This window comes from Dysidea avara, chromosome 1 (genome assembly GCF_963678975.1).
Source record: "Dysidea avara chromosome 1, odDysAvar1.4, whole genome shotgun sequence".
NCBI classification, from domain to species: domain Eukaryota; kingdom Metazoa; phylum Porifera; class Demospongiae; order Dictyoceratida; family Dysideidae; genus Dysidea; species Dysidea avara.
Window position 1 is genome coordinate 63,898,319 of NC_089272.1, and position 19,798 is coordinate 63,918,116.

A 19,798-nucleotide genomic window follows, 5' to 3' on the forward strand; every position below is an offset into this window, starting at 1 on the left:
TAAAGAACAAATGCAAGATGTTTGCTGGTGGTACATGTCATTGAGGAAACTGACCGAAAGGAAACTTCGCCTTGACCCTTGACTTACGCTAAAATCCGCGCTTGACTCTTGGCCAAATTCTTGCATATTTTCGTAAAATTGCGTTTATGTTGCAACTCTAAAAGTATCAATTGTGGTATACACTTTACAAACGAAGCTCGTCTTTTGACCTACTGCAAGTTTCTTGCTTGACTTTTGACTTTCGTTTTGACCGAGGACGAAGATCGGAGTACAGAGTATATTGGAGTGTCACCCCCTTGCATAACTCCGTGCCAGGGTATCTAACAACTCACATAATCCCATAAAGAGCATCCATATCAAATACTCGTAGCGCGTGACGGGTGCTTCGTCCCGTAGAACTTAATTGTAGACATTACGAGTCTAGCGCCAGACCGCTCGCATCATCCTACGCAATAATTTACGACTTGGCCGGCTTTACCAAGGGGGCGCGCCCTCCAAATGTTTATTCGTCAACTGAGGGCTTCAAAACTGACAAAAGATGACTTCATGAATCGGCGGTCTTGTTAAATATGGCCGAAGATGCAAGTAGACTAGCTTTTACTCGGACCAATAGTTTAAGTTCCCGCTCTCTAGCTGTACAGACTCGTAAAGTGCACAAGTTCTATGGGACGGGACAGAATGCCGTCCACGTATTACAAGGACTTGACGTGGACGTTCCATACGGGAAAATGTGAGTATGTCAGTCTCGATGTCAGTTGTCTGTTCATTGAAAAAGTGTGCAATGTGTAGTGTATGTATAATATGGGGGAGTGTAGCTATTTCTATGGTCAGTATAGCTATAGCTAAACAGTCTTTTAGCGTAAGCGACCGATCATCGACCAAGTTGGGGACCAAGTTACATCCTTTAACTAATTTCTCGGTGAAGCAGTTTTCAACAACAATCACTCCTTCTGGTCTGCACACAGTAAGGGGGTCTTGTGAACATAGCCAGCGACTTGTGTTTTAATTAGAAGCCTTTTATTAATTGCATCATGTGCCTTTCAGTATGAGCCTTAGCCTTTAAAGAAGCCATTTCGTCCCAATATGAATACATTTTACTGACCTTATAATGTAAACATGATTGGCCGTCGTTTTTCCACCTGGCTGTGTAACTCAAGTTGCTATGCTCAGTTGCTCACCGACCCTTACTTTATGCAAAGGGTCAGGTGCCACCACTCCGGCTATCCTTCAGCTATAAAGTAGTTGTGGTCCCATGTTTGTGCAATGATTCATTTTACGCTCTGCACAGTAGACTGAGACCGGCTATCCTTCAGCTATAAAGTAGTTGTGGTCCCATGTTTGTGCAATGATTCATTTTACGCTCTGCACAGTAGACTGAGACTATCCAAAATAGGTGTTATAATTGACCAACGGTACTTGTAGGCTACACGTATATTTTCCGTACAGGTCGATAGTACTGTATAGTAGGGATCACTAAAGGGTTGGGCATGGCCTATGAAAAAGCATCATCCAAAAACCAACCTCAATTTTCCCTAATGATGATGAGGCAGGTAAAACTAAGCCCAAACAAGCCTTCAGATCAACCCAAAATGCTTTCAACAAGTTGCTATGGAATTAAAATAATAAATAGAATTTTATACTGACTGACTGACTGACTGAGTAACTGACTGATACCTTCGGACAAGCGTCACTTGATAACGGCTAAGCCTACGGGCTTGATTTTTTTCACTGTTCGACATTGCTTTAGCCGGACACGTGCCTTTTGGCATACTGCAGTACGTACAATGCATTCTTCATGGACTTACCAGTGTCCTCCTTTGTGTCCCATTCATCTTGGCTGACAGCAAAAGGTGTCGATTTGGCGGTAGTGTGTGATGGCTTCCCTTTGTAATGGAAATCGCCTGTATTTTTTATGATGGCTACATTGATTGCAAAGGTGCTTTTCGAACAGTTCTCGATTCATAATACTGTGTAATGGGTTGAACATAGCTGACAACGAAGCATAATGGATACTTTGACGATGATTGGTAGCTGGGATGTGCAGCACCATTTCTTTCTTTTGATGTGGTATGCATGGGTTCACCAGTCATAATAGTTTTATTTTACAAAAAAAAAGTTAACAAACAAGTACAAAAAAAATTTGGAATTTTCAACTAGAGTAGGGACCATAGCACATCGATAAAGAGTACTGAAACAAGATGGAGTAACGTACAATAGTAAAACAATACGAAGTGTTATATCCCTACTGTGCTGTTCCTTCAGTTGATGTGCTATGGTCCCTACTCTAGTTGAAAATTCCAAATTTTTTTGTATACTTGTATGTAAATTATCAACCAGGTACTATAATCATAGATAGTATATTATGTATCTTAGTGCTGTGAACTGGTATGCAAAAAACCGGTTATTAACCGGTGTTGTCTAGGTCAGCCAATTACTGGTTAAGAAGCCTGATCATTGTATAAGTGCAGCTACGTACATTACTCCTACAGTAAGTGCCTTAAATGCAAAAAATCTTATAAACCCTGGCTGGCCATGGTGCATTTTTATTTTATAAAAATTCAAGCCAAAATCGATTGTGGGATTGGTCACGTGATGAAAGCCAAGTGTCTGATTTTGCATCCTACAGCACACAGATGGAAGCAATTTGTCACCCTTGCCATCTTATGAGTTGAGAAATGTTAAGGGTGCTATAGCATATTCACAGTCACATTTTCGAATTTGGACAAGAAGTCCCAGTACGCTTTTCAGTACAAAACCATTGGGCTCACATGGACACTTCCAACCTTCTCTGGAATACATATGTACATTGTAGAATGTCTATAACTATCAGTACTGATTATTACTGTCAGGTTAGATTGCTATAAAGTGTGCTTGCCCCTTCAATGCTAATTCTATGCGTTCACCTAGTTTAATGAAGTAGGGATCCAGTGATATTTTTATAGTTATAGTACAACTATGGATATGTACATGTGTAGTACATTGTATGAAGAATGACTGCTTTATTAGAGTATCTTGATCTTGCTGCTTATCTCAAGCATAGAATAGATTAAAGGGCATGATTTCTTGTTTTTCTACCATAAAACTTTAATTGATAGTTATTAATGTGGCTAGACCATCAAGGGGTGTGGTCACCATGTTGTGATAATTGTAAGACATGCTCTGACCATTTCAGGGCATGATTGCCAGGCTCTTCTTTCAGTAGTAATCGAGATCATTGTATGAGTGTAGCTACACTACTCCTACAAAAGGGGTAAGTAAGTGCTTTAAATAGTTTTGTGACATCCAGATACGCTCCTTTAAGGAAATTTAGACCACAGCAAGATGAAATACTCAAATTTCATTGGCTACTTACAGGTATCTAAATCCTGTAGATTCCTTGTTTATGTCTCAATAGATCTCTGTCTCTGAGGTGATGCAAAACAATAGCATGGGCATTTAACTGGACTGAAAGTGCCATTGCTAATTACGGGAGGTGTAATGGGCTTAACACTACTCAACACTACATTTCTCATATCATTAGCAGATGTGAAGGTACAACAACAAGTTGTGGTCTAAATAAGTTAGACATCGAAACCCAGGGTTCCTCGGAATTTATAAATCCTTAGGCCCTGTAGTAACGCAAGAGTTTATAATAAAAAATACTGAGGGAGAGTGCCATTGTAGCTTGTACAAAATCACTGCATAACATTGAATGCTCTTTGAAGAAATTAACACATTTGCTGATGATAGAGAACTGTTGATTGGTATAGAGTGCTGTTGATAGGTGCTAAGCAAGTTTGTTCTGCCATGTATAAATACCCTCTAGTGATTTTGCCTGAAAATGTCCTAGTTCGACACTCTCCTTTACTATCTTTTTGTTGGTGCCCTCACTTCGTTTGTGTGCCACAACACAGGGCCTTTCAGGTTACTAAATTCTGTAGAACCCTGTGTTTCGATGTCTAATTGTAGATACTGTCAAATGCAATATAACAGTTGTCTCATATTGTAGTGTAAATTAGTAAAAAACATCAGCAGAAATAACTGCACTCAAAATGTTGTAAATATTGTTTGTATTATTATCTCCCTGTAGTTATGGTCTTCTTGGTGCTAGTGGGTGTGGCAAGACCACATTATTACGTTGTGTCCTGGGACGTTTACCCATTCAATCAGGACACATCCTCATCCTGGGTAAACCCCCTGGGACTAGGGGACACAGTGTACCTGGAAAAGGAGTAGGCTACATGCCTCAGGTGAGCTGGTATCATTTCAAGTTGATGCATAATTACCAAGAACTCAAAACAGCGCAAATGAGTATAATACTATAGTGGTTCCAACCATTGTATAATTCCACCCAATCCTCAAGTCCATATAAGGTAGTCATCCAGTGATTGTTACATCATCACTGCTTTTATGGGAGCCATTATGGATGAAAAGCTCTGAGTGTTTCCATGAGTTCACAATATTAGGTAGTACCTTGAACTCTTGGTGGTGTTGCTTTAGCAGTGTTATCACTGTATGGTAAACTGTTAACATAGCAGCCACATCCCAAGCAAAGGACTTGACAATGGTTGGAACGCAGCCATTGAAGGCTTGCACTTTTGTATCAATGACATCACAGGAAGAGGCGTTGGCACCAGAGTTCACCATGAAGGAGATGATGTTTTACTTTGGAATTATCTTTAATATGAGGATGAGTTACATAAAGGAGAGGACCGAGTTTTTGAGGGAGTTCCTTGAGTTACAAACAGCTGATGCTCTGTGTAAAACACTGAGGTTAGCGTGTGGTAATTTTTATTTTATTACACATTAGTTTTGCTGGCTACTACACATGTATGTTGTGTCTTATTACCTAGCTCTGGTAACTGTTTCTACCCAACAATGTTCTGTATGCCTAACGTATGATAATAATAATACTTCAAGTACTGCAAACCCCAGACATTAAAATTGCTGTTTTCATATAATTGTGGCCACTTAGGCCACTAGTATAGAACATTGTAATGCACAGAGGTTAAAGCATAGAGGTTGTATTCCTGAAATCCACATTAATTTGCAAAAATACATACCTGAAAATTTGCAAGACTACAGTCAGGAGCTTTTGATTGTGGGCTATTAAAACTACTAAGCCCTGATGTGTAAATGGTTTGGTTATGTGAAGTTAGATAGAAGTCTAACACAATTAAGACCAGCATTTCTAGAAAACAGTTTTCTCAGATCTGGTCACAAATATTGAAATTAAGTTCATGGTTTCTTGCCTTCGCATACTGGCATCATGCCGTGTGGCCAAGAAAGCCATCATGCCACACTGGGCATATTGATAGGAAGAAAGAGAATGCATTTTTACCTCCATGATCCCCTCTCGAAGGCACCTGATTTTGCATCTACAGTCACACTTCCCATTCTAAAATTTAAGTAAAATCACCTGATACATTCGTGAAATACAAGCCCTCAAAGTTAGGCTTAATGTCTTCCTTTTTGCTTAGCTTTCCAGGGATGTATTCTTTTTGCACATTTCAGTGCAAAATGAAAATGCACAAGTCAATTGATGATGTAGATTAAGGATGTATTGAGGTATATTCATGTACCAAGTCTGGTTAAATTTTCACAGAATTAAGGATAATTATTTGTTTTTAAAATACCAATCTTTTGTCATGCCTGCAGGCAGGGCCGCCCACAGGGGGGGGGGGGGGGGGGGGGGGGGGGGCAACTGGGGCATTTTGCCCCGGGCCCCAGCCTGAAAGGGGCCCCAGGAGGCCCCATGAAGGGCCCCCTGAATACCTGTTTAAAAGATCGATATACTGTAATAGAGCAGTCAGATCTAAATACTCTAATAGAGCAGTCACAGTATTCTTCAGAGGAGCAGTGTAGCAAGCTTATAGATAAGGAGATATGGTTGGTGATGGGTAGTTATTGTCATTGCCAGCAAGTTGTGACCTTTTTTTTTTTTTTTTTTTTTTTGGTTTTCACCTTACAACTTGGGTCAAGGGCCCCACTTTAACTCTTTGCCCTGGGTCCCTTAATTTCTCTGGGTAGCCCTGCCTGCAGGGTAAATCACTTTTGAGAATAACGGAAAATTGTTCTGTGTATAATTTCCCATCATAGCTCAAACCTTTTGTGGTAATTGCAGTGATAGCTACAGAGTTACATGGAAATGAAACCAACATAATATAAGGGGTCAAAAATACTCTATTAGAATAGATCCAAGTAGCAAAAAGTGTCCACACCACTGAACCATTCTTGTCAGCTGCTCAGCTCATGCTGCTCAGCTCACTTAATTTCTACCTTACAAATGAAAATTCTCTACTCAATACTAAAGGATTTATAATTTGTGACCATCTCAGCAAAATTCCGAATTTTAGCATTATCTGCAGTGCCCAAGGAATTGATCACCAAAGTTTCAGCTTTCTGTGATGAGTAGTTTTAGAATTATAGTGCTGTGCTAGACAGTAGGAAGAGCAAGACAATCGATTTTTACAACGACTACTTTCATTAGCAGCCATAACTTCGTTTGCATTAGTCTACAACAATGCAATTTGGCTTAAAATGTTCACCATGGATTAGCAAATCAACCAAGGTATAGTGTTAGCCCTGTAGTCACTTACACATATGGGTATGAAGGTGGAGAAATGACGACAATCTTGTTTATGTTTACCGCATTGTAAACAAACACATGTGACACGCATACTGTTGGGGCTACAGAAATGAAACAAAAGATTTTTGAGCTGTCCATGTGCAGGCTAATAAGATGGTGTATAGTTTTAATTGATTTGAGTCTTCCTTCTCTGGGTAATGTCCTGATAAAAACTTTCATATTTTTTCTTTATAGCATGCGGAATTATTTGTGACTGGATCTGCGAAAACAGGACATAATCACATATTTTTCGAATTCCTGGTTATTAAATATTTATAATCTACTTAGCCTAGTGTACCAACTGGCAAAGTTTCAGCTTCATATGCCAATAACTTTGGAGTTACAGCCCTACAAAGTAGCAACAACAAAAAAATCGATATGTACAGCAAGTATAGGGAAAATAAATTACAGACGCTTACAAAAACGGTTTGTAACGTACCAACGGATTGAGGTACGGAGCTAAAATTTTCACCATCGTGTTTGCCATGAACAGGGGAATAATTTACTATGTAAGTGTGTCCTTTACTCGCCCTTCTTCACTGCATACAAAGGTGAAATCCTTGAAGAAAAATCGATCGCGTATGATCACTTCGACATGATGTAAACAAACGCTCATAACTTATGTATCCTTGAGTCTACTGCAACAAAACGAAGATTTTCCAACTCCTCTTGAGCAGGCGAATAAGATGATATCCAGGTTTTTATTGTTAGTCCCTTCTTTCACTAAGAAACAGGGATAAAAAAAATTAATGGAATTTTTTCATTAATACGCAAGTATTTCACCCAATGTATTCAATGCTTTATACTGTAAATTTAGGCTTGTGCAATTATGTCCCTTTTTCGCAGATCCGGTCACATTTTACGAATTATTTTAAATTTCTTATTTGTTAATATGCATATTTGTGCAAACAAGTCGGGTTTTTGCTGAGACGGTCACATTTCATAGATCTACCATTAGATTGTTCTAGAGCATTCTATGTGTACTCTATTAGAAGTTCTCAAACTCTTTTAGAGGAATTGATTGCAATAGGCTGCTTATGCTGGTATAGTGTTGGGTGCAGGCAAGAGTTTACTACTGATGTGAAGTTTGAAACATACAAGTTGCCATTCTGGGGGTTCCCTAGGAACATTTCAGGTCTTTAACATTGAGTTTGGTTCAGGTAAACTAAGTAACTTTATAAATTGTGACTGTTCTATTAGGGTAGTTGACTACTCTGTTGGAGTACTTCAATCTGAACTTTTGATATCTTTGCAAATCAGTGCAAAATGCCTGAATATATTTAACCAGTTTCTGGAAATCTCAGAAACCCCCTGGATCCATCCCTGATACAATTGTAATTTCTGTCTTCCCTAATCATAATTGTGCCTGTAGATAAGAAAAGAAATGGTGCTCCAATTTAATAATACAATGGCCATTATTAGCATTAACATCATTGTAGCCATTTCTTGGCTGCCACTTTTACTTTTTCACCAAGACTTTCGAAGGCCTCATCTTTTTTACAGCTTGGCTGTTTTGTATGGATTTACAGCTTGGCTCTTTGTCATTCTTATACTAATTTGCTGTAGTGGTGGTCAGAAGAGACGTGTGTCATTAGCTGTTGCTCTACTTCATGAACCACCATTGTTGATATTGGATGAACCAACTGTTGGACTGGATCCCTTATTGAGAGCAAAGTAGTGTGACTAATAATCGAATAGAGCTAATAATTAGGATGTGCTATAATACAGAGTTTGGGAACACTTACTAGAGATCACCTCAACTGGTAACACTACCATTATTATTACTACTCACTATATTGAGGAAGCCAGACAAGCCCATACGGTCAGTTCTAGCTAGATGCTCTTGTTCTAACATGTGTCTCAAATTTAAGTACTAGCTATACCCTAATATAGGTTGGTCTGATGAGAACAGGTAGACTACTAGCACAATCTCCACCAGAAGAACTTATTACATTGTTTGGTGTAACTGTAAGTTGATGTTGTTTCTATAGTGTTTGTGTTACAATTTTATCTTGTAGAACTTGGAAGATGTTTTCTTAAAACTACTGGAACAACAAATTCATCAAATGGACAACATTACTTCATTGGGAGCATCAATTGTAAGAACACTGTCCATGAGTGAAGTATTTCTTATTATACTTTCCACAGCAACAAAGTGATGGTATGTCCACAGAAGACACTCCGTTACTAGGAAATGTTGAAGTTGTCAAGTATCCCTCTTATTTCTCTACAGCTGGTGAGCTTGAATTTTGACAAGCATTGTTTACAAGTTTTAATTTTAATCAGATATTCGCTTTGGTGTTCCGCGACTTCCTAAACTACCTAATGTTATTGCTCTATCATGTAAAGAGGCTCTAAAGTTGGTCCGTCAACCATTGTGAGTATCATCTTCATATCATTGCATTATTTTAATTATAGGAAGTTATCCTAACCAATCATTGTCTTTTGCTAGGCTAGGACACATAGTCTGGGAAAAGCGGTCTTATCGCTTATTAAAAGTATCAAAAAATGTTGGTTTTAAGTATTTAGTGGTTTGTAGCTTGCCAATGGTTGAAGTTATGTGTACCAAATTTTCACACACACGTTTTACACCAACTTCCAGAGCATCCACTGTACAAGTGGCCAACAGCTAAGTTTCCTACCAGTTTTTAACTCCATGTTGGCTGCTTCAGGTGAGCTCCAATAGGAATGGAGGGGAGGGAAAGAGGTTGTTTACAAAAGAGGAACACGTAGGGATTAATTAGGCAAATTATGGGCCATTCAGGTATCATAATTGGCTAAAATGAAAGGAAATTTACAGCACAGGTCTTTATTCAACACCACGGAGCTGTACAGCCACATAATATTATACCAATCCACAGGCTGGCCAGAGCTCCATTAAAACCTCAGGCCGCTTGTACAGCTTGCCTTTGTGCTTGGAAAAGGCAAACAGTAAAAGCACACCATTCAAGTCTAGCTGATTTGATTATGAAATTTGATAGTTTATTCATGTAGCTTTGTGAAAAATCAAATCTGCTGTCATGGGTGATAAGACTGGTTTTCCCCAAATCCAGTCACATATTATGTATAAGATATCACCATTCAATTTGTCATAATTCCATGGTTAGTCCCTTGTGTAAAAGGGGCATTAAACCCTTAATAAGCTGGTGGCTTCAAGGACATGCATAAGGAAAAATAAATTCCAAGTTACAAATGTCAGGTTTCAGACTCCAGTAAGGTCGAGGCTATTACTAAAGTCTTACAGTTAGTGGATTGTATTCTTTATCAATATTAGACAGGCCTAAGGGGGGAGTGGGCGAAATACAGTTTTATCTGAGTAAGGGGAGTGGGGGGGGGGGGGGGGGTAGTGTAAGCATCTCTGTGCTTACATTTATTTGTATGGCATTGTAAGGGCTATGCCCACTAGACTATCAGATTGCTTCTGGTGCATTCTCAGGTACCTAGAATAACATGCCACTCCAGAAACTTTTTGCATTTTAGACTCTCGTAGATTGCTTCTGATGCATCCTGAGGCAGTTTCATTTAAACTATTTCTTAAAATTATTTAAACTATTTCTTAAAATTTAAGAGGGGGCAAGAATTTGTCAAGGGGGTGCCTGTCAAGGGGGGTGAGCGCACCGCCCCCCCATTAGATATAAATCCTTTGAGGGGTAAAGGCTAAAACCATCTCATTTAAAAACCAGGAAACCAGTGTAATGATACTGGGAAGGAATTAAAGCTCCAGTATTTTATTAGGAAATATGATATATCATATAGAGGGAAACTTTGGTGGGAAAAACTTTGGTGGCGAATTTGGTGATTTGCTACAAATTCACCAAGCCAATTACTCATGGCGCCTAAGATATAATCTTTATAGCTAAAGATTGCATGTGGTTGAATTCCCAAGTTTATTTTGCTAAATACATTTTAGCAGGCTATTCTCCAAAGTTCCCTCTATACAATACATAGTTCCTGGTTTATTGTTATGTTGGCTTGATAATTAGCATGTCTTTGATTGTGTGTAGTGCCAATTTATCACATTGTAGGTTTATCAAGTTTACAAGTGTCAATTTCTTTGATAGATTATTTTTTTTCCTGATGATCAACTCAACTATACAACTAGCAATAGTTAACTCAGTATATGGACAGGACCTCACAGACATCTCTGTGTATTACAACAATTATGACATTGGTAAGGTACAGTTGCATTGAGCTGATAACTCGTAAAGATTAATACTTCATTAAGGAAGACTTAAAATCAACTAATTGGCCTATCTTTAATTCAAAACATTAAAGGTGACTATAGGTATTGCATCATAACTTCACTATATGCGTTTATACAGGCTATGCTGAAGTAGGATACTCTCCCCCACTATAATAATTATTATTTTTATTAGCCATAAGAAACTTACAAATGTATTGATATTGGGCGGCACCCAACAAAAATTTCATATATATAATAGTGAATTGTTCTAATAGGACAGTCACTTTAACCAGGAGCTTATAAGCGCCAAAGGTGGGAACATGAGAACATAATATCTTATTCCTGTATAGTCAGGACTTTTACTGGTCAGCATGCTCATGCATGGTACTACTAATGCAAGCTTTCATGTTAGGTAGGGAAAGTCCTATTCATGTCATATTTACAATTTGGGTTACAAACTTCTCATGTAAATCACCAATGGAACTATGTACATACAACTCATGTTCAATGATGAAAACTGCTCTGATAACATAATAGCTTATTACTACAGTTTAGATGTTTATGCATAAAACTGCTGTCCACAAAAAATTAGTATGTATATAATTTAATGAATGTCTATATACAGCTTCTGGAAAGCTGTGTCCCAAGACCCCTGCTGTATGTATGTACGTACCTCCCCCCCCCCCCCCCCCCTCCCACCCCACTACTTACCTAATCCTGGATCAATGTCTGTAAAGTGTTGTTATGTCATCATTAGCTTATCAATCAGTTTGTGATCACTTGTAGCTTACCATTCTGATTTCTTCAATGAAACATTTGATCTTGGTAGATCATTTCTGTCACACATTGATCATGATACTCTTGATCTGGTGAGTGTACTGGAATATTTGATTGTGGTATGAGGTGTCACATGTAGAAACTAGCCAGTAACGTTGATGGAGGTGTGGAGAAGATAGAGGAAGGACATGCCTGGGGATATTTTAGAATACCTGATAAATACACTCAGAGTTACATAGAAAGGTTTTGAAGTGTTACATATAATAACACAATAATAATAATTATTATTATGGTGACATAGACTTGTGAGAGTGTGTGAAGGTGTAGAAGCTGGTAGTCCTGTTTATCCAGATGAAGTGAGTGGAGCTGCTATTGAAATGATCCTGGATGTGACTAGTAAGTTGGGGGAGCTTAATAATGAATGATAAACTTGACATTGTTGGATTGGAGAACTTAACAGCTGTGACTTAAAAGTATATATGTGACCGGATCTGCATAATGGCGCAAGCCTAAATTGCTGCTACGAGAGCTTGTAATAATTTACTAATACTATAATTTTCTGGTCAAATATCTATTCATGTGTTAATTATATATCAATCATACCTTACAATGTGTAAAATACTGGTATATGAAAAAAAATTCTATAATAAATTTTTTGAAACAGTTTTTTTTTGTGAAGAAAAAGTCTAAAGGTAAAATCTTGAATACATCTACTCAAGAGGAGTTCGAATATCTTTGTTTCATTGCAGTAGGCCAATGGATATGTAAGTTGTTTACATCGCATCAAGGTGATTGTATGCTATCAATCTTTTTCTTCAGTGATTTCATCTCTGTATGTAGTATAGAAAGGTGATACAAGGTAAAACTTACCCAGCAGTGAATTTCTCTATTCATAGCAAACATGATGGTGCAAGTTACCACTCTGACAGTGCCTTCGTACGTTACAACCATTTTTGTAAGCACCCGTAATTTATTATCCCTATACTTGCTATACAAATTGATCTTTCTGTTGTTGCTACTTTGTAGGGCTATAACTCCAAGCTGAAACTTTGCCAGAGCATAGACTTGGCCATGTAAATTATAAATATTCAACAATTAAGAACTTGCCATTATGTCTGGTTTTTACAGATCCAGTTGCACATGAAGGGGTCAGTGGAAGTAATATAAAGTGGATGTGTAGTATAGAGTTTTGAATTGCCTCAACCTAATGCTAATTTCAGGGGCGGATCCAGGAGCTGACAAGGGGAGGAGCACAAACAGGCTAAGTGGTTGGGGAGAGCCAGATTCTCTTGTTAGTTGCTGCATTTTTGAAGCAGCAAATAATCACCTCTTTATAGTGTCTCACTGTTGAATTTTGCCATTTTGGTCTTTGCAGATGGTTGTGAAGTCTTAAAAGCTATTCAAAAGGCTTCAAATGCCTTAAACAACATCAACATGATAATTATTTTAGAGGCACTTAGTATGCAAGAAGGTGCTGGGTAACAATTTCACAACTAGTTTAACTGGTTTACTTTGATTTCAGGTGAAATTGCAATAAATTCTACTGAAATGTGCATATTTTCATGAGTTTTATTGCCAAACTGATCTTGGCCTGACAAAGTTTAGTATTTTAATCAGAAGTAGCTATGGCTAGCTCCTCCACGAGGTGAGGGGGGGACATTTGCCCCAAATTCCCCATCCTGGATCCTCCATTGAATTTAATTTGAGGTGGCAAACTATTACGTAGCTTAATAATTCCATTTTTACAAAATGGCAAAACTCAAATTTTTCCTTTTCCCACTGATCCCTTCATACCAAGACAACCTAACTGGTACAAGGGACCATAAGTCGCACAGTTCCTATTTCTAATATTACACGCCACCTGTAAAATTTACAGATGCTGGTTACTGTCTTCTGACCCTGTTTGATGGGCCGTAAGTTGCACAAAATTTGCTATCTCGTGCTGAAAATGGCACAGAAACATATAGGACTAAAAATAGGCCACGACTTAACATGTTGAAAGAAGCATCACTATCAGCACTAGGAGCTATGGATTATTGTTATAACTGGTACCTGCCATGGCCAATCATTGAACACTTACATTGCTAACTTTCTAAGCACTGAAAGTCGCTCCAAGTCACTTCATATTTTAAATACATGACTTAATTTGTCATTGCATGGCTTTGGTCACTTAAAATGCTTCACAACCTGCAGATCACCAATCTTTGCTCATTTCCACAGCCATCTTCTATTTGGCCAGATCTCTATCAAGATTTCACACCATTTACATGTATACAGGGTCTGAAAAAGCAGCCAGTGGAACTCTTTTGGTTGATTTTGGCAGTCAAATTTGATACTTTGCTCATGTATGTAGTAAAAGCTCAAACCTGCTGTCGTATGCGTTACCGTGGTCACTTATATTATAATAATTCTTATATATAAGAAGTACACAGAGTCAAGCAGTACTAGGGATTCTCTGTGTTGTTTGACATTCCATATTTTACCTATTGCAGATTCACAGGCATACTATACAATCAATGCTACACTGATCAATGCTGCCTTGGTGAGTATTGTCTCCAAGGCAGCAAGTGTTGTGTTCATTGTAACCATCTCAGGGAATGAGAAGAGATTTCCTCAGGAATGCTTCAATTCCAGAGTTCTACTTCAATCCATTATTAAAAGTATGTACGGTTGTGTAAGGTGTGAAGCAGATATTGACTTCTTTTATAGGTCAACAATTATGTCTATGGAGGAGCTGATATCTCATTTACAGACTACCTCGCTCCAGGATCAATTGCTGGGTAAATCACACTGTAACATCAATTCTGTTTGTAGGACTAAGCAAAGGCATAGCTAGATAATAGTTAGAAGTCAAGAACCAGGGTTCTACGGGATTTAGAAAACTCAAAGGCCCTGGGCTGCATGCTCGGGGGCTACTAAAGGCCTGAGGATTTTCTAAATCCTGTAGAACCCAGTGGTTCTTGACATCTAACTTATTTAGACTACAACTCATTATTGTACCTTGAATTGACAGCTGCTTGTAAACGAGAAATGTATGACTAATTACTCTACACAGTGGGACCTCAGCGTGGCTGTTGCTACCCGTTTAAACACCCATGCGTTGCCAATGTTACAGGCATGTTCTATGTTTCGAAGTACTGGACTCAAGCGACTGGACTACAACTCATTGCTGCTGTTGTGTGCCTTGACAGCTGCTTGTAAACTGGTAATGTAGTGTTGATTAGCACAAACAAGCCAATTACGTCTCCCTCTAATTCAGCACGGCTGTTACTAGCCATTTAAATGCCCATGTGTTGCCAATGTTACAGGCACATAGTTATCATGTTTTGTATCGCCTCAGAGTGTGGTCTCTATTGGACATGAGCTTGCATGGTTCTATGATAGAGACCATGTTTTCAGCCAATCAAATTCCAGTATCAAACTTGTTGAAGGTTTAGTCTAAGAAGGTGAGGCAAACCTGATTGCTCTATTAGTTGAAGATAGATGACTGCCCTATTAGAGTATTTTGCCACTACTCATTCAAATACATTTCCTAACTATTACCGAGGCAGCTATCTCAGTTGCCTCAATGGTAGCTAAACCACTACTAAGGATATATGTACGTCTGTCTGGAGGGATGTAATGGTTAATCAACCATGGTGCCTATGCTAGTATGTACACTTTCTGCAGTGAAAAGGAGAGCATACAGACAGATACTGCACCCATATAAACATCTTGTATCTCTCTTGTTGTAATTACCCACACAACTATGCTGTTTGCAGTTTTACATGTTAGCTCCTCAAAAGATGCTGTGCAAGAAACACTGTATCTGTGATTGATCTTTCTTATAGGTGGACATTTGTGGTATGTATCACAATAACAGCTTTAAATCTGATCCTAGACAGGAAGTCTGGACTGTATGATCGCACGTGGGTGGCAGGTAAGGCAATCTTATCACTATCATTACCAGCTACATGATGTTCCCCTATAGGTGTCAGTGTGATAGAAGTGGTCACATCACAAGTTACTGCTTATAGTATCATGGTATTGTTGCAAGCCATTCCAGAAACTTTTGTTGCCATTTATGCATTTGATGTGAGTCATTTGGATAACTCGTGTAACATATCTATAACTACATCACATGGGCCAATTTTCCATTTCTTGCTTGCCTACAGTATACTCAAAATACCTATGTGGAAGGATGGGTTTATTTTTTAGTAAAGAGACAACTGAATTAGATAGCCAGAATGCAATTTTTTTAACCAGTTACTGATTTAGCTGTCAGGTAAAATTGTGTTAGATCAACTCACTGATACAGTGGAAATGGAGTCAGGGGATGAGAAAGTAATCATTATATTGGTATAGTAGGGGTGCAGGAATTATGCTAGCATTTTGAGGTGATTATAAATCTTTAGCAGTAGGAGAATCTGAAAATTGCACAATTCCGTTAAAACAGATCGAGATACTCTAATAGAGCAGTCAGAAACTCTAATAGAGCAGTCACTGAATATTATTTACTTTAATAAAGCAGTCCATTGAAATTCTAATACAGCAACCAGCTAAAGAATTCAAGATTACTTGAAGCTTAAACATCAATGAAAATGGCCTGATACAGCAATAAACTGGCATTATTAGCCAATTATGGTGGCATAATTTTGGGAGTAATGGGCAATTCTCAATAGCATAATAGGTGATTTTTTGAGCACTGCTCAAAAGCATAATGCTAAATTTTTGGAGCATAATAGCCTCATGCCTACCTTATAGACAAGACTACAATGGTATAGAACTGCTATGATACAGCTTTCTCTCTCTCAATAGGTGATGAGGGAGGGAAGCATTGTTCTAGTGATCTTTATGGCATATTTGATTGGGATATGTGGTCTAGGCATTGGTGAGCAGTATTAACTCCATTTTGTAGTAATAACTGTATTCCATTATCAACAATACCGTTCCACACTCTCATAGGATTGGTTATATCAATGGTCATGTCTAGTGAAGAGGCAGCACTGCAAACTGCTATTGCAAGTTTCTACCCTTTTCTACTAATTGGAGGTAACTTGCCACACATGGTATACTATGGAGTGAATTGTGAAACTGTAATAAAGCAAAATTAATATTATTGACCAAATCAGCCTAGCAGAATAACTGCACTTTAAAAACCAGAGTTAAAGTTGTGAAGTCAAAGTTGGTGACCAAGTCATGTATTTGTCAATAATGACAGCATCATGTCTACCTGTACATGCTTAGGAAGTATATACTTACTTTATATTTGTGTTCATTTTATATAGGAATTTTCTGGCCAGTAGAAGGATTTGATAAGTGGCTGCAGACGATCAGCTATTTATTACCTGTCACGTATCCTGCAGAAGCGATTAGAAGTATACTAATCAAAGGTGAGTGTGTGTGTTTGTGTCCTATATGGGTCAAGTGCTGGTCTTCTTACCCCTGGAGCACTTGCCTGCACAGACTCACTGTAACAATGTAAGGTATGCAGGTACTGCAGTTCTGGTTCGCTGCATGGGCTACAATAGTTTGCATTGCTACTAAAAGATTTGTGTGTCTAGTTTGTACTGTTAAATGAGTCTCCCCCCCGAGATTTAGAGGAAGCAATAAAATTAGTGTACATCAAAAGCTACCTTGATGTTAAAACTAAGATCTGTCATGTAGATCTAACATATCTCAACATATAGTCATGCAACATATTTTTCACACCAAGTACAAGCTAGAGGGGACAAACAGTATAGGGTTTTATTGCTGTATATTATTAGTGCTGCCATGATAAATATAGATTTTATTTCTATAGTAACCGCTTAGTATAATGATGTGGGGGAGGCCAGACGTATGGTATTTGGAATTTAATTAAGTTATGTGTTTATGGTTTAGTGGTGGTCACAAGCCAACCTCAAACACAGGCTTTAGCCTTCTCACAGTTCCCTTGTGAGGTTACAATGAGGAGTATGTATATGTTTGTCTTGCAATTGTTACAGCTAGTTCTATATCATGATATATATATGTTCATATCGTGACATAAACCTTGGTGATATATGATACAGAGTTTTTCTATATTGTGGTAGCACTAATTATTATTGTACATATTCTATCAGGTTGGGGAGTAGGTGATGAACCAGTCTACCGTGGAATGATTATTCTAGTTGTATGGACTATCATAGTTTTGATCATAACTTGCTTAGGATTGCAAGTTAGAAAATCATGAAGTGTATAATAACGAATAATGTTTGTATAGCAGATAATCTAATGAACATGTTTTATAATGATCATGTACAGGAAAGGTTTAATCAACAAACCTCTGTTTTTATGTGTATCTTCTAATTCTAATTATTGTTGTATTTGTTGCGTGCATGAGAATTTAGGTTTGACATAGTAGGTAGCTGCAAGGTGGTGGAGTGTGTGTAGGCCTCACTGTGTTAGAGCCTTGGTCACTTCCTTTGCATGATGATGAGGTTCTTATAATGTTGTGCATATATTCTGTTCCAGGTCCGTTGAATTGGACAGCCCTATAAGTAGCTGACAATAAAATAATGAATTTGTAAATGTTGCATGGAGAACTTCAATTGTGTGAAAATTAATTTTGTGATAAATACACTTAACAAAGTAGTTAATCATTTCTTCTATCTGGCAGGGCTGCATGTAGAAAAATCAGATTATCCCCCTCCTCCTCCCTCCCAGCCCTTCACATGCATGCACTAGTATGGCTAGTAATTTGGCAGCCTTGTTTTCTCAACACTGGCTATTGCAAAAGGTGGTCAAATTGCTAGCCAATTAGAGTTCAAAGTAATCCACTAGAAATACAGCAAGACTGCATGAGTCAGTGATAAGGACCGATGTTAACGATCTTTGTAAATTGTTGTTAGTTGTATCAACATTCATTCTTGGCTGCATGCTTACTTTCTTGGATGCACCTTTTTTACAGCCATGTTTTTGTATAAGTACGACTGTGTATAGTGATTAGGAAGACACTGGAGTTACTCACTGGCTATATAGTACATAGAAAGTTCTCTCTTTAAAAGATAATTACGTTGTGTTTAATTTGATTGTCAGTTGTGTACTATATAGTAACCTTATAACAGGCACAACAAAAAGTTCAATAAGTTGTTATTCATCATGCATAATAGTAGCTATGGTGACATACCTTGTGTAGACCTAGTGAGATGACAAATGAAATTATTGTAGCAAATTGTCCAATGTGTAGCTATATAAAGACAAATTGTGACCTGATCTTGGAAACCTACCTTTTCGGCACATTGGTCAATTTTCTGTTTTATAGCTTAAATGAGGTACTGGGTGCTCATCTATCTTGTGTTAAAATTTCAGCTTAATATCTTTAAGCATTCCTGAGATATGGCCAATTTTCTGTCCTGTACATTACAAACTAACTTTTATGGTAATGTATTGAGTTCTGTGAGTGATTAAGGGTGACAAATGGTGACAAATCACTTTGTTTACCAATAATTCCATTCTTACCATATAAATACTTTAAAAGACATTTCTGATAGTTTAATGAAGTATTCTTGGTACTTTTCAGCAATTAAATGCCATGTATCATTGTCTAAGACTAAGTTTTAGCAAGAGCCATTCCAGCAGCTGAACAAATCACCCAATTTGTAAGTTAATTGTTATCCCACACATGTGAAATTACTACATGGTCTGATATAACATCCATATCTCCTAGGAAAAAGAAGCTATGGGTGCGAAACTTCACAGCAAATAGTTGCTTTATCCAAATGTACAAAAAATGATTTTTAAAAAAATTGCTGAAATTTTCATTAGGGTTTTCCCAAAAAGTTTGCTTGTGCCCAAAAGGTAGGTATTCCAAGATCCGGGCACAATTTAAGATGAGTATTACATTGACTAGCTCACAAGATAGCTTACTACAGTTCAGGACACTATTAATAACTCCTGGTGGAGTAATTATGAATAAATAATTGTTTAGTGTCATAATATATAACAAAAATATAACTATTGCCTATCAGAAGTCCTTGATTGTCAGATGGATAATTATTGTCAACTGACTGCCAGAAAAGTCATAATATTGGGACAAGTGGAATGAGATGTTTATGAACACCACCACATACTCACAGATAGAAAAGAAACTGTATACTGCATCAAGTAATTAAGGATTTATAACTCTGCAAATAACATTATTCATTGTTATAAACTCTTCATGACACATGAACCAGCCTATTATGTTTTGAACATAATAGGTGCTTGAAGCACCAAATACAATGCTAGAA

The 19,798-nt window shown here is 37.8% G+C and overlaps 1 protein-coding gene across 1 annotated transcript; it reads left to right on the forward strand.

Annotated features, from left to right (window-relative positions):
- Window positions 1–485: 485 nt before the first annotated feature.
- LOC136240814 (ABC transporter G family member 23-like) lies at window positions 486–17,895 on the forward strand. The gene is made up of 22 exons (XM_066031876.1): window positions 486–730; window positions 4,070–4,229; window positions 4,598–4,752; window positions 8,174–8,281; window positions 8,336–8,429; window positions 8,501–8,575; window positions 8,626–8,706; window positions 8,756–8,843; window positions 8,894–8,984; window positions 10,669–10,778; window positions 11,577–11,659; window positions 11,707–11,810; window positions 11,869–11,963; window positions 14,060–14,109; window positions 14,162–14,227; window positions 14,277–14,347; window positions 15,398–15,486; window positions 15,538–15,641; window positions 16,365–16,437; window positions 16,512–16,598; window positions 16,835–16,939; window positions 17,651–17,895. The coding sequence occupies exons 1-22, from the start codon at window positions 570–572 to the stop codon at window positions 17,758–17,760; spliced, it is 2,160 nt and encodes a 719-aa protein (XP_065887948.1). The 5' UTR covers window positions 486–569; the 3' UTR covers window positions 17,761–17,895.
- Window positions 17,896–19,798: the final 1,903 nt, after the last annotated feature.